The 16,442-nt window shown below is 35.0% G+C and overlaps 1 protein-coding gene across 1 annotated transcript in view; it reads left to right on the forward strand.

The window, feature by feature from the left end:
- Positions 1-16,442, forward strand: part of dscama (Down syndrome cell adhesion molecule a) — a 92,607-nt gene that overhangs the window by 5,471 nt on the left and 70,694 nt on the right. The window contains exons 2-3 of the mRNA XM_016269624.1: positions 9,569-9,886; positions 11,614-11,760. Of these exons, the coding sequence (XP_016125110.1) occupies positions 9,569-9,886; positions 11,614-11,760 (465 nt within the window). The remainder of the gene's footprint in view (positions 1-9,568; positions 9,887-11,613; positions 11,761-16,442) is intronic.

A 16,442-nucleotide genomic window follows, 5' to 3' on the forward strand; every position in this document is an offset into this window, starting at 1 on the left:
CTTTGTCTCTAATATATATATATATATATATATATATATATATATATATATATATATATATACCTTGCCATAGTTGATACAATAAGAAAAAAATGTCTAGAGTGTACCGTGAACAAATTTTCCCTCAAAAAGTTGCTAGTAAATTTAGCAAATAAAACAAAAAATTGAACACATTGAATTAAACATGAAATTCTGAAGTAGAAAGACTAATATACATTGTATATTACATACTCAAATAATTTTATTTTTATTCACAGCTTAATGATTTAAATGTAAATTAAATAAATTATTTAAAATAATTTTCTTTTAGGTTAATTTTCCTATAATAAAACAAAGCAAAACAAAAAAAATTCCTTTGCAGTAAAAACAATGATTAAAAAAAAAAATCATTATTTACTTTATTTATAGAATTGTTTTTGCAGAATTATTTATTTATTTTTTGTTTATTTATTTATTTTTGGCATACATAGTTTAATAGCTATCAAAATGAGGACTTATCATACATTTATATCATATAAATTAGCAACAAATTAGCCCTTAACCTAAACTGCATTTTAAAGAGCATTTTTTAGGGTCACTATGCATATGTTATTTCTGTTTCTGTTTCATCTGTTTTGTACAGAAGCAGGTACACATTTAATCTGGTTCTAGTTATAAAGTCAGTGGTTGGGAAGGTTAAATCTGCACCACAGGAAAGCACATTGTGTATTAGAAATAGACATAAACAGATATGTGGTGTGAATCAGACTCACTCACACACAGTAGCTCAACCCAGTAGCTCTGAGTGTATCAGTAATTCCAGGAGTCGTTTGGCATAATGACATTTTGATGATCTGCTTGCACTAACTGTTTAGCCAGCAGTAAGGCTGATCAGTGTTCATATTTTCCATCAGCACAGCTTATTGTCAATCAGCAGGAAATATGCCTGACAGACGGCCCTGTGCTGGTGGCTGTAATGTGTATTTATTTCCTGCTTTGATGACTTGGCAGAAAAAGCACGTTCGTATTTTCCACTGATGAGGACTTTCGGTCCTCTTTTTTTTTTTTAGTAAAGAAGCTTGATGACTTTAGCACAAACCTCTGCGTTCCTCCAGCCACTGTGAGCAGCTTAAACAGGGAGTTTTTCCTGTCAGTGCAGCAGTGGAGCTTTTTGGTCTGTTATTGTAAGAAATGAATGCTAGAGGTTGTTTTTGGTGAGTCTTGATCGCGTGTGCGTATGTATATATATGTAATATGTAATATATACTATACTGTATATTAAATAATATAGATAAATATAAATATATACTATTTTAGATAATATCAGACATTATATTTTTCAGTGAGTCTTTAAGACAATTTAATGCAACAATTTTTCCTAAATATTGATTTCTAAATCATGACTTAATTTATATATTTGCATATAAATCCAGATTTGAATATTGCCGAAGTGACATATTACAGGATGTAGTGTTTGTAAATGTTCTTTGTTCTTTTTTCATGAACATTTTAAAATATAAAACAACAACATCACTGTCCAGTTAATGATTTCTATTGGATTTTCAGTCACTAAATAATATCTTATATTAGTGATATTTAATGATACTGGTTAATGTTAATTCAGGTAAATGAAGTCAAATGTCAAATGAAGCACATTTTAGGTTACTTCACAAAGTATTAATAAATGGTTAATAATATTTACAGCGAATGTGTAAAGCTTTCTTTTTTTGCAGTCCAAATTAGTTGTTAACCCACATATTTTTTACCTAAATAAAAATAAACAAAATCATAATACACATTTGAAATTGCCTCCAATATTCATATTAGCGATTAACTAGGTTTTACAAATTACAGTAGTAAAATAAATTGAAATTAAATTATAATCTATAGCCTAAGGTGTGTTGTGGCCCTTACTGTATGATTCACTTCTGTAAAGAAGATATGTGGTTACATCCTTGATTTTTATCCACGAGTTAACAGGGTCTCTTTGATCACTGAATGTGTCCGTGTGGCAGAGCAGACAAAAAGATTTGGCAGAATTTCAACAGCCAGAAATGTGTAACATTTACAGAGATCCCAGCAAATGTCTCATTAAAGCTGCTCTCGCCTCAGGTCTGTTCTGTTTCCATTGCATTCTCTATCGGCCCATCCCAGAAGTGATTATGCTAATTGCTGTTTGATCAGATGATTAAATTATAATTCGATTAATCCTGAGCACTAAATGCTCTGAATACATTTACATCTGCTTGGCTGCGTCAGAGCGTAAGGGCGCGAGCTTTTTTCCATGCAGCCAGTGAGGAGAGGAGACGAGCTGACCCGAGACTCACACCCAAATATTAGCACTAGCACATGCACATGTTTGGAAGAGGGCAGGAACTGGGATACTGTAAGCTGTTTAACAAAACAAAACAATAAATAGTAATTAGTTATAGTCAAAAGTATTTAGACTAGTTGTGAACCAATGTATGCACGTATCGATATATGTATAAATAAACTGTAAAAATTCTGAAATTTTTTTTTTTTTTTAATTTTTGAAAAAATGAATTCTTATCTGGTTATTTTCTTGGGCTCAATTTATTTTGGTTGTCCAAAATTACCTTTTCCTGTTGTCTTATAGTGTGGAACTGATAATTACCCATCTTCATTTTTTTCACTGCTGATGCTCCCATGGGGAAATTATCTGACCGATAAAGATGGTATGATTCCTCACTGTCTTCACTATGGAGTCTTGAGTCATAAACACTTGATTTCAGAGGAAATAGGTGTCCTGAGTAAATCACACTTGTCTCTGAGCTTCAGAGTCTGTAAACTTTATTTTAGCTATTCAGAATACGCTCTTTGCCTTCCATGTGGTTGTATTTGCTGACATTGTATGATCTGACATGTTTGGAAGGTTAGTTTGGTGCATGGAGGTGGCAGTTAGCAAAAAAATAGTTTGACAGGTAGTTTGGGACAGTGAAGGGCATGTTTTTATGTACAGTATATAAATAGCCAATAAAGTTCACCAGAAAGTTGAGAAAAATCGTGCGTATTTTACGAGGTGGCAAATTCGTAGGAATTCGTACAAAGAAACACACCTAACACCTACAGTTAGTTTGTTCGAATTAGCCACATCGCAAAATACGTATGAATTGGCCCTGAGATAGCATTGTTATTTTAAGTAATATAGACTGAATGCTTCTTCTATGGCTACGTTTACATTACTGCGTTTTCGTTTTGAACTGCATAACGTGTCCGCCATCTAAATACTTTGGCATCTACCTATACGTATCTATGGTTGTACCTACATGGATTGTCATGTGACATGCGTTTTCGGGTCGGGTAGTGTGGATGGAGATCGTTTCTAAAACGCAGTGAAAACGCCAGTGTAGACAAGGATCGTTTTCATTTTAAAACATCGTTTTAAAACGAAAACTCACTAGTGTAAACAGGGCCTATGGCATCACTACGAAAACCCCTTTTAGAACCGTTATTTTCAAGAGTGTAGGGGGAAGGACATTCTAGAAAGGATTTGATTGGACAAATATCTGCGTAACGCAGGATGAGTCATCAACATTTTTGTGCTGTTTTCCCAATATGGAAAGACTTGTAGTATATATTATATAGATATATGAACACAGCTGGTGTAGAATGGACTTTGAAAGAGTGGACTTTTCATTTAGAAATTGCTAGTACAGTTACAAAGAAGTGGCAAGTAACACATTGAATTAAATGTGAAATTTTGAAGTCGAAAGACTGAGGGGGCATTTACACGACACCGTTTTCAACTAAAAATGAAAAACGTTTTATGAATTCACTGCTTCATTTACACAACATTTGAGTGCCTGAAAATGCAACTTTTTGAAAATGGGTTTCAAAGTGTATGTTTTTGAAAACAATGCCATTATCGGCTTTGTGTAAACTAAAGAAGCATGAATTTGTGAAAACGGTGACGTCAAGCGCATGCGAATTACATGTTCAGTCTACACGTTTGTGCGCAAACACATAGTGTTTCTTTACAAAATGGCATTGCCAACTACTGGTCTGTCATGAGTAATGCAGCGTTTTTAGTCATTTTCGCAGATCCGTGTGAACAGGGATCATTTTGACAATGATGTTTTGACAAAGAAAATGTTTTACAGTCATGTAAATGTAACCTGAAGTAGTATTTTCTTGTAAAATGTACTCCAATAATTGTTTTATTTACAACTTCAAAAAAATATTTTTTACAGTATACGTATTATAAATTATACAGTATATTAGATCTTTTTTTTTCTTCAATAAATCAATCATTTGACTGGTTGTTTAATTAAGTATATATAGCATAGATTTGTTCCAGTTGAGAATACGCAATCACTATGAGTTGTTGTAGTACACGTGTCTCTGGGAGACGAGGGGACGTCAGCCCAGCGTGAGCAGCCACGACTCGTTCAGCTCTGCCTCGCGTTCTCTCATCATCCGAGTCAGCGGCGCTTCAGATTCAGACATCAGCGGCGTCGGCTCTCGTAATTGATGTAGATCCACGGAGGCCGTTTGATCTCCTTCTCACCACCAGGGAGGCTCTAAACGAACGTTTGCTCTGACATTATTCAGATGATATTCAAATCATCTCACTTAAGAGATGAAGGGAGAAAAAAACACAAGAAACTTCGCTTTTCCGGTGGGACTCGCGCTGCTCCCACTCTCAACCCTTTTCTCGGCATCTGGGGGTTTCTTTGGCTTTACATATTGGCAATGAGCGGGGGTCCATTAAACCAGACACGGCTGGGTTGTGCTTAATATTCATGAGAGCAAATTGCAAGCTGGTTAAATTGCGGTGCTCCGCTACAGCTCCCTGACGCCAGGCCTGCTGTAGCCCCGGGGCAGGGACTGGAATTTTGACTCTCCCGGCTGTGTTCCGGGCTCCCCTGCACTCTCTGCCTTAATTACCTTGAGCCTGTGATGTTCCGTCAAGGTTCCGCAGCCCCTCCTATCTGCTGCACAGACAACAGCGCAGACACAGTCGGCCTGCAGCCAACAGAGTGACCCATCCACCCACACCAGAGCCAAGATTTCATCCTCAGAGAGCTGCCGATTTTACGCTTTGCACCGCTTAAAGACATTCTAACGCAGCGTTGGATTTAGAAAACTGGTCCCTTTAAACATGCGCATACATTTCGAAATGTGTTTATTTTTATGAATTATAAACAAGAATTCATCACAAAAATATGTAATCTGTCTGAAAATGATTAATTTGGCTAAATATGCAGGTTTAGAATAGAATGACGCAGCATGTTTTACTGACAAAAAATGGTATGCTATTGCTACATTGTTCTCTTTTTTTGACAGGTTCCATATGTATTTTTTTCTGAATTATACAGAAGCAATATATCATTAAAATACTCAAATTTAGCTGGTTTAAAAAAAAAAGGATCAGGGTATTATGGGTGCAGATTTTTGGACTTGGTACTATGGTAAAACCATAGTCAAATCATCCAAATCCAAAAATATATTTGATTTGGTCAAACGTGCAGCTTTAAATGGATAAATACAAACAAATATCATGTTATTAGGGGACTATAGTAATATAATATAAATATTTTTTTGTACTTTTTTATTTATAAAAGTGAATAATATACCTGCGAAATTCATGACTAAAATATTCAAATCATCGAAACATATGTGGATATTTGATACAGTTTTGGAAGGGTCAGGGAATATTTCAATTTTAGAAAATATATAATGGTATTACCATAATTAGATGATTTTTGTATTTACACGAGCAATTCTTTAGAGTATCCCAAAAATTTCTGAATAAAGAAAAATGTGCTGGTTCAATGCCATTTCTTTATAAAACTGTAATACATGATATACTGTATGAATATGGTAATCATTCAGTACCACATTAAACTACCATGGGAATCATCTGATAGCTTTAGTGTACAGTAGTACTGCAACATCTTTTTTGTGTGGGTTTATTGTAACTTTAGGTTTGTAAGGGTTAATGCCCGAGCCACACTTGCGGTTTGCAGGGTAAATATTGATCGCACATTACTTAAATAAATCGCCTGGCTAGTTTTGAAAAGAGTCCCGTGATGGCTGGTTACACACTGTCAGTGGACAAATGCTAATGTGTTTTCAAAAGACAAACCCATATTTCTGCTCGCCCTAAATGCAATTGTCATTCCGCTCAAATGCTCCTCATTACAAACGTCCAGTCAGACCTGGCACACTCATATATAATGAACATTTATTTTTGTTTTCAAAGATTGACTTCTCTTTTTGTAACACTGACTTATAATAAAGCTGCTTTCACAATACTTAAATTAAAACTGCACTGTAAAATCTGAAAATATGAATTGACTTAAAAAGCATTTTCTACTTAATCGGATTCTAAAAGATAAATTCAGTTATTTGAAATAATATTTCATGTTTTTTATATTTAGTTTGACTTTAAAATATTTATTTTCTCTTTTGTAACACTGACGTTTAAAAAAGCCACTTTTAAAGTGCTTTAACAGCACTGTAAAATATGAAAATATGATGTTGCTTTAAAAAGCATTACTTAATCTAATTTTAAAATTACTTTTTGGTGACATTTAATGTACTGAGGTGAATTAAGTTATATTAAATAATATTTACTTTTTAATATTTTACTTTTTTTAAAGTTACTTTGAAAATATTTATTTTACTTTTATTGCTATAATTTTTGTCTAGTTTTTAAATCATTTGTGTGTTTCTAACCTAACATATACATATATTTTGTGTATGTGTGTGTACATTTAAAATGTTCACCTGAATGAAACTACTCATTACTGATCAGTATAGAGTTATTATTTAAATAGTGGATATTTCTAAAATAGTCTTATTTAAATAAAAGTATTTTATTTTATATTTTTATTATATACATTGTTAAATGTTAGCCAGACCTTCATCGTAATTGCATAGATTTTTCAAGCAAAGCGTGAGCTCGTCTGACCACCCTGCCCCTAGATCAGCTTGACTTTAAAATGGTCTCTGCCCTTGAGCTGTCACATGCTCACCCCATAAATATCACCCTGAGTCAAGCCCAGACAGAGCCACAGAGGGACACTCTCTCAGCGGGAATTTACAATGATCGGCTCTGAAAGACAGAAACAAGCAGCGACAAAGAAAGCGCTCTGTCCGTTATTTCAGGCAGATAAGAATCGCTGTTAATCAAACAGCCTGCAGTGCTTTCTGAAAAAGCCAGATTAATTATAAATTCATTCAATTCAAATTTGAAGAGTCGTGTCTGGCCGCTCCTATCATTTAGATAATTGAGAGCAGAATGAGTCTGACGGCGTCGCTAAGCATGTGCTGGGTTTTACTATCTGAATTTGAATCAGATTAACAGATGCTGACCATGCAGATTTTTAAAGATGAAGAGTCCATCAGTGCTTGAATCCACGCACAAGCTTTACTGCATGATGTCTGAGGTGCTAAATCACATGCATCACGTCTGGATAACAGCTGCTGGCTTCTTTATGTCGTCCTCTTGTGTCTGAGGCAATGGACTGTTTTATAGTGAAGATCTTTTTGGTAGCTGCATATATTATGATTTTTTTATTAGATATTTATTTAATAAATACTATTGTAAAATGTATTTAATATTACATAAAATAAATTAGAACATTTAAAATGTTCACCTAATTGGTTTGTTTTTATTATTTTTTATCTTGACTTATTTCAAAGATATGTGACCCTGGAGCACAAAACCTTAAGTCTTAAGTCGCAATAGCCAACAATACATTGAATGGGTCAAAATTATCGATTTTTCTTTTATGCCAAAAATCATTAGGGTATTAGGTAAAGATCATGGTTCATATTCCATTTAGTAAATTACCTAACATAATATCATAATATCAAAACTTAATTTTTCATTAGTAATATGCATTGCTAAGAACTTCATTTTGACAACTTTAAAGGGCGATTTTCCTCTATATTTAGATTTTTTTTTGCACCCTCAGATTCCAGATTTTCAAATAGTTGTATCTCAACCAAATATTGTCCTATCTTAACAAACCATACATCAATGCTGAAAGCTGAATAAATGAGCTTTCCTTTGATGTAATGTTTTTTAGGATAGGACAATATATCTTTCCATCAAAAATATCTTCATGGAACATGATCTTTACTTAATAATGATTTTTGGCATAAAAGAAAAATCGATAATTTTGACCCATTCAATGTATTGTTAGCTATTGCTACAAATATACCCGTTCTACTTATGACTGGTTTAGTAGTCCAGGGTCACATATAGTGATATTTAATAAATTCTATTACATAAAAAGTATTTATGAGAAATATTAGATTAAATAAATCAACATTTACATTTTTGTTTTTGATCTTGACTTTTTATCTAATAGTAATAATAATGTTTTTATGGAATTATATACTGCGGTAGTGCATAAAATATCTGTTAAAATGCTGCAGGGTATCACTGTATAATCACAGTATTGACATAAAGTCTTTTAATATTTAATGATTCTTCTTAAGACCCAAAGTTCTTTTGATCCTTCACTGATTCTTTGCACTGGATTATCAACAGACCTTATGTTTTGTGTGGGGAAAAAAATAGTTGGATTGTCAGTTTTATGTTAAATGTTGAAAGGTATGTGCTAAATGCAGATTGATAAATAAAAAAAATTAAATATAAAAAATAAAGTTTAATGAATATAAAATATGAAAATATTTTGATATGTATCTCTCTTTGTCCTATTAACTCTCTGACCTTTAAAAAGGATGTTGGGACATGAACGTGCTGTGATTGAGAGTAGATTTTCAAATGCTTAAATGCTTGTCTGATCATTCCACTTGTGTTCTATTTCCATTTATCTGTGTTTTTTATCTTGGGGAATCAACTAGCTAGAGTATGGGTATAAATATTTTATTTTTTATCTGCTTTTAGACAATAGTAGCTTTATCCATGGCCCAGAACTGAGCTCCATTATCTATCAAATACCCCAGGGCACTGAAATTGGTTTTCATGCACAGCATGTCCATCTGAAAATGTAAGTTATAAGTGAACAAATCCATTTAAATTAAAAAGGGCTTTACTGGCATTACTGTGTTGCAACAGTGCCAATGGCCATTAAAAATGTAATGAATTAATATAAAGTATTAAAATACATGAGAGATGATGTGGTTTCATTCAAATAAAGTTCAGGACTCATTCTCTAAATGAAATCAACTCTTTTAAAAGTCCCAGTGGAGAAATGTGGCTGAATTTGGCCTTGCCTGGCTACATTTCCAGTACAATCTATGTCAGTTTTATTTGAAAGATTAGCACATTTAGAAAGATTAGTACAGTACATTTTCTGAGCTACCTCAATCTTGCAGTCTGCAAGTATTTGAGTTCCAAATCTGAGAGGTTTGTGCATCTATGTAAGCATGTATGATTCTGAACCCTGAAATGAATAGACCAGTGACTAAAAAGTGCCAAGACTAACTGTTTTAATATATTTATGAGCTGTTAAAGTAATTCATCCCTGGAGATGTGTAGACCAGCTGTGACAAACAAGCTGTTAGTTCTTTCATACAGAGAGAAAGAGTGTTGTGTTCTGATGAACTCTAGAAACACTAACCGCGTGTCTTCTCCTGTCTCCTGCAGTTCTCAGTGAAGACCTACATTCCAGCTTGTATTTTGTCAATGCATCTCTGCAAGAGGTAGTGTTTGCCAGCACCACGGGGACTCTGGTTCCCTGTCCTGCAGCAGCGGTGCCGCCTGCTACCCTGCGCTGGTATCTGGCCACCGGCGAGGAGAGCTACAACGTCCCAGGGATCCGCCATGTCCATCCAAACGGCACTCTCCAGATCTTCCACTTTCCTCCGTCCAGCTTTAGCAAAGTGATCCACGACAACACTTACTATTGCACAGCGGAAAATCCTTCAGGGAAAATTAGAAGCCAATATGTTCATATTAAGGCCGGTGAGTGTTTAAAGATATTTACAGATTGTTGCAAGACTGTTTTAAAGCCAAATTGAAATTAGAGTTTTGTGAATTTTAGTAACTGTCTATTTGCTTTGAATTACATATACTGTAAAATTGCCATTCATTTGGATTACATATCATTTGTAGCATAAATACTACAACAAACTAAAACTATCGGTGCCATTGCGCTTTGGGCGTCACGAGTTTGAGTCCCGGCTCACGGACCTTTCCCAATCCCGTCCCCCTCTCTCTCTCACTTCGCTTCCTGTCCTCTCTACACTGTCCTATCAAATTAAAGGCAAAAATGGCAAAAATACAATGTAAAAAATAAAACTAAAACTAATAAACTTAATGGGATGCATATTTGTCAGTCGTACATAAATGTAACAGGTGAGATTTCTGTAAAAGTACTAGGATAGGATAGGTACTTTATTAATCCCCGCAGGGAAATTGGTTTGCATGAGCAGCCAAACATAAACCATACAACACAAAATAAATACTATAGATAAAAATTAAATATAATAAAATACACTATACAAAATATACACTATGTAAACAGGTAATTTCCCTTCAGATTATACTGGGATAAACTAAATGCATTTTAAACACACAATAACCAGATGTATATATTTGTCATCAATAAATCCTATTTGTTTCAACTATCTTACATTTTAACTAACTGAAGGTTTTAACTGTTCAAAGTTTTTAGATGAATAAATTCACTACGGAAAGATTTATACTGATTCTAAATGATTTGAATAAATGCATTTTGAAAATATGGTTACTTAAATAAAAATAGATGCAAATACTTAATAATAAACTATGCCACATTTTTGATTGCAGAGATATCACCTGCTTCTTTCCTGTTTGATTGATGTTTGACTAACAAATATGCGTCACATTAAGTTTATGTGTGTATGTTAAAATAGTGTGATCCAAATGGACGAAAATTTTCTATGCAGCTCAAATACAAAAATCTTAAATACATGCCTAAATATTGTTTTTGAGTGTAAATGTTGGCAAAATTGATGAAACTGTTATAAATGCAGATGTACACAAATGCAATTTACAGTCTTTCTTTTTCCGGGAAAATGGACCAAAAATATTGATGACTCATCCTGCACTACACACATTTCTGTCCAATCAGGTTCTCTCTAGAATGATAATGTCCCTCCCCCTGATATAATTTGTAACTCACTGAGAAGTAGCAAATCATTGCTCATAAATAAAAAAATAAAACAATACATTTCATGAGGTTTATGTGTAAATTGTGAATGGAACAAGCATAATAGATATATTTTCAACAAACCATTTTGATACTCAGGTCACTTTATCTTGTTTTTTAAAAAGCCAAAAATGTGTAATTTCTGCACCACATGTGTCGCTAAACCAAACTGCAAAACTAATTACTGTATTCAGGTTTGACTCGTGCCATCTGTCATTGGTCAGTCAAACAGATAGTCCCGCCCCAAACTCACACAATTGGCTAAGCCAGTGTTGCCATGCTGGGCTAGTCGGATTCTCAAAGAAATAAAAGAAAATGAAACCAAATGTTTTACTAGTGCCATAGAGGTTTAGCCTACTTTTTGGTGAAAGACTACTTGCCTGCATATTAAGCTAGAAGATAGTATTAAAACACTACATATTTTTGCAGTCCATGTTTTTCTTTTTTTTTCAAACAATGACAATTAAAGTATCAATCAACATGACCTCTTTCTCTCCAGTCTTACGAGAGCCCTATACGGTCCGTGTGGCGGACCAGACCGCGATGAGAGGCAGTGTAGCGGTCTTCAAGTGCATTATTCCTTCCTCAGTGGAGAACTACATCACTGTTGTGTCATGGGAGAGAGACACTGTACCACTCGTCTCAGGTAGGACACTGGAGGCTTTTGTGTTTGAACTAAGATGCAATTTTATGTTACTTTAAAAGAACAGTTCACCAATGTCATCCCATGTTGCTCCAAATCATTTGCATGAACCACTTGTTTCCCTATAATGAAGGTAAATGGGGACTCAAATGTATTTGACGTCAATGCTGCCATTTGATTTGAGGTTGCATCCACTCAAAGTAATTGTATGGCTTCAGAAGACTTGGAATATAGTGCATGAGTCATATAAAGCTTTTTATGACACTTTCATGGTGCTTTTGTGGACCTTCACAGATCCGGTCCTCATTTACTTTCATAATGTTGGCCTGGATATTTTTCAAAACTTTTGTGATCCACACAAGAAAGAAAGACAAACTGATTTGCGATATGACGATGAGTAAATTATAACATTTTGAGGTCAACAATGTGTGATTTTAAACACGCTGTAGTTTTGATCTTCCTAAGCGAATTTTAGCCAATTACAGTCCTTGCTTTTCTTGGTTGTCCATCAGTTTAACAACCCCAAGCCTGCTCTTGAAAACACATCCACATCTTTAAGTTGTTTCTTGTCCTGTTGCTGACAACGTGAGATTTATTAGTCTCTAACTTGGCATGCTGTCACAGTAACGCTCTTATAAAGAGCTCCTCTCTCGGCTCACGGCTGTCTAATCCTGAAGAAGTGGACGGTGGCAGTCGTGTCACTGAGATTCACTGTACTGACCTACTTCCCTTCTAGTGGCAGCGCGGTTGTGAAAATTCGTATCAGCTAAATGGAACGCTCGTCTACACAACTGTTTCCTTCCCTCAGGGCCGTCGGCTCGTTTTATGGGGCATTTAGCAAATTCAATAAAGAATCAGAAGTCGTTTAGATTGGGGAGCGAGCGGAGACATTTTCCATAGATGTGTCGTGTTTTTCTGTTCGGGTAAAAGACACCAATGAGATATATGAATCTTTTATTCATCTTCAGAGAGTAATGTGACAAATGTTCGCCTGCAGTCTAAATTACAGTCTTTAAATTCTTCAAACATCGCACGTATAATGCTCAATCTCAATTTGTGTGCACATTATATTCCTATAAGTATGTCGGAGCCCAAGATGGGTCTATTTCAGCGTAGAACAGAGAAAGTGTGCAATGAATCTGACAGATGTCTGTCATTTAATAGCGGCTGTCACAAAACATTAGCTTGCCGCTTGTCTGCGCCTCTTTTCCGTGCTAAATATTTCATAGGTAAAGCAATATTCCTGCAAACAACAGTTTAAACACACTTCACTGCGTGTGGAACACTTTCACCACGCTGTCGAGGGTATTTTGAAGGAATCTGTGTGTGTGCTTGGCGTACATTTGTTAATGGCCCCTCTAAAATTTTCTAAAACCTATTCTTCTGCGCTATTCTATAAATAAAAAAGCTTTCTATGTGATCTCACATGAGGAAAAGTGAAGCTACTGTATACTTTTTTGTTATAAAATATTTATTTCTGTCTAGTGCATTTGGAGTCCATTTGGTAGTGAAACGTTTTTGTTTTCAAATGTTAGAATTCCACAACTTTGAGATTGATATAATTGCTAATTGATATATGCCTAATGTCCATTTCTAATGTCAGCCATTCAAAAGTTTATTTTGAATTTTTTATTTTCTCTTATGCTCACCATGGCTGCATTTATTTGATCAAAAATACAGAAAAACTGTTATATTGTGAAATATTATTGCAATTTAAAATAATGGGTTTTAATATTTTACAAACTTGCTTTAAAATATAATTTATTCCTGTGATGCAAAGCTGAATTTTCATTAGCCATTACTCCAGTCTTTAGTGTCACATGATCCTTCAGAAATCACTCTAAAATGCTGATTTATTATCAGTATTTTTATTTTTATTTTATTTTTTTGGAACCTGTGATATTTTTTCAGGATGCTTTGATGAATAAAAAGTTAAAGGAACAGCATTTATTCAAATTAGAAATCTTTTCTAACAATAGTTTTAAAAAAAAATCAATTTCTGCCATTTTATTGTGTAAAAGGTAAACATTGCAAGTCTGATTGGTGATGCATTAGTCTGCCTTTAAATAGAAGACTTGAGTTATCCAAGCCCATAGTATAAAAAGTGTGAGATAAATTACACCTTGATGGTTAGAGTTCGTGAAAAATGCTAATTATGGGCTATAATACCAGTAATCCTTGCATGCTGATTTATTATCAGTATTTTTATTTTTATTTTATTTTTTATTTTTTTGGAACCTGTGATATTTTTTCAGGATGATTTGATGAATAAAAAGTTAAAGGAACAGCATTTATTCAAATTAGAAATCTTTTCTAACAATAGTTTTTTTTTAAAATCAATTTCTGCCATTTTATTGTGTAAAAGGTAAACATTGCAAGTCTGATTGGTGATGCATTAGTCTGCCTTTAAATAGAAGACTTGAGTTATCCAAGCCCATAGTATAAAAAGTGTGAGATAAATTACACCTTGATGGTTAGAGTTCGTGAAAAATGCTAATTATGGGCTATAATACCAGTAATCCTTGCCTTAGCAAGCACCACTAACTCTGGTTTCATGGCTGAAGTACATGCAGTATTATTTGGTATTGCACAGGTGTTTTAGTCGCAGGGGATTCTGGGAAGATCTGGTTGCAGGCGGCTGTGTTATGCAGCGGTGAGCCACAGAACAAACCGCTACAGGCGCTTTAGAGAGTCCTTAGCATTCCACACACATGCCTCGCACTGAGACCTCTGGCCAGAACAACCACTAAAGAGAGAGAAAGCACCAGCGATACAGACCCTTTCTGTTCTGTTTTTTGCTCTCTTCCTGGTTCCACCCTGCTCATATTCCGCAGTGAGCAAACGCATTTTGGTGCAGACAGATTGGCAAACATATAAAAATACATTCTACTCGGAGAAGCATATATGTATTGGTGTAGATTAAATGCCGCAAAAAATCCCACCTCAGGCCTTGCTGTGCATCAACTTAAGCTGGTGTGCCGGAGATTTTCCTTACCATGTTTTCCAGTTATGTTGTTGACATTTTGCAAACCATTGAGCAGCAAGCTGACCATTCACTGAAAACCACATTTGGTGCCCAAAGTGGGGTGTAGCGTGCATTTAACCCAACACCAAATTAATGGAGTGACTCTAACAAGGCCCTGCAGTAACGAATAGATTCGTTAGCACTAATTCGCTTCATAAATACTCATAAATGCTCAATATTTTGTGATCATTTAGCCGGTGGGGCTGAAAGCAGTCAATACATTCCTACATTTTGACAAATATGGAAAGTTTTAACCTTTTAAACATGTAGATATGCTTGAAAACGAAGGAAAACGGTTGCGTAGCATTCAAAAGGATCATAGAGGAGCGCTAATGTTTTTAACTGGTCCCACTGCGGCTTTTTCCCTCCAAGCTGTGAGGCTGAGCTCTCGCCTCTGCAGTCTGTGTATGACAAGCAGGATTGGGGACTTTTGTCCTCGGTTTTCCCTGTGATTGGTTGAGGTATTGTTATCCAGAGAAAAATGGGTCAACCAGCCCACCGAGGACAGCATGTATAAACAGGCAAACCGGAGAGAAAGTGGCTCTGGGGTGGTGAGTGATGCTCTCTCCAGCCAAACTGTTAAAAAACCTTTTCTGTACATCAGTGCTCAGTGAGCAGAATTCCCAGAATTCCCAACCCTCTCTCAATTCCTGCGTCTTTTCCACTCTGACAGAGACGAGTGGGGCTCAGCCAGATAAATAAAAGGGATACTCTGAAAAGGAGAAGAAGAAAATCAATATCGGTGTGCATTAATCACGCTGCGAGTGCCAGAGAGAATTATGGGTACACGGAGGGAGAGAGGCATGCATGTGTGCTTTTGCTTAGGAACGGTTCTCAAGGTTCACACGCTTCTCAGGCATCCGATTACAGTGATTGTGAGGAGTTTGGTATGATTTCTTGATTATTATGGATTATGTTAATGCTGATTGTTCAAATATTTATGAACAGTGGACTGATGGTCGATATTCGTTGTTGTTTAAGAAATGGTTCTTCATGAAATGGTAGACTACTTCAATAACTGTTATAGTCAATGTGAATTCAAAACGGACCCTTTTAACTTTTTTAAAGGTTATGTGTATAATTCCTAAACCACTAGCAGCATCAAATAAAACTGCAAAATTAAAGTTTTCAGAAGTTTACCAAATATTCTTAAACATGGCGGGACGCTCAGTGGGCCTCGTTACAATTTGTTTTTGTAAATCGTTCATAAAGCCATTCTGACGTAAACTTTCGAATTCATGAAGATATTCTTCAAAATGAGATGCTAGTAATGCTTTACTGATGTGGATAATAGCAACAAAAGTGTCTCAGCTGGAGATCAGAAGAGTATTTTTTCAACTAGCTAAAATCTCTTAGGTGGACACACGTTAATTGAATATTTATTGATAGGCCTATTAGTCTTTTTTACATTTATGCAATATACTGGAGCCAAACCTGAGAAGAAAGTACAGAAAATTCCACGGCGTTCCGGGACAACTAACTTGTTACGCAGTTGTAATTCATAGGCAGGGATTATGCTAATATTATACACACAATATATATACACATATATACATATACATATATATATATACATATACATATACATACATGCATATACTGTATATATATATATATATATATATATATGTGTGTGTGTGTGTGTGTGTGTGTATATATA

This window comes from Sinocyclocheilus grahami, unplaced genomic scaffold (assembly GCF_001515645.1).
Source record: "Sinocyclocheilus grahami isolate Dianchi unplaced genomic scaffold, SAMN03320097.WGS_v1.1 scaffold53.1, whole genome shotgun sequence".
NCBI classification, from domain to species: domain Eukaryota; kingdom Metazoa; phylum Chordata; class Actinopteri; order Cypriniformes; family Cyprinidae; genus Sinocyclocheilus; species Sinocyclocheilus grahami.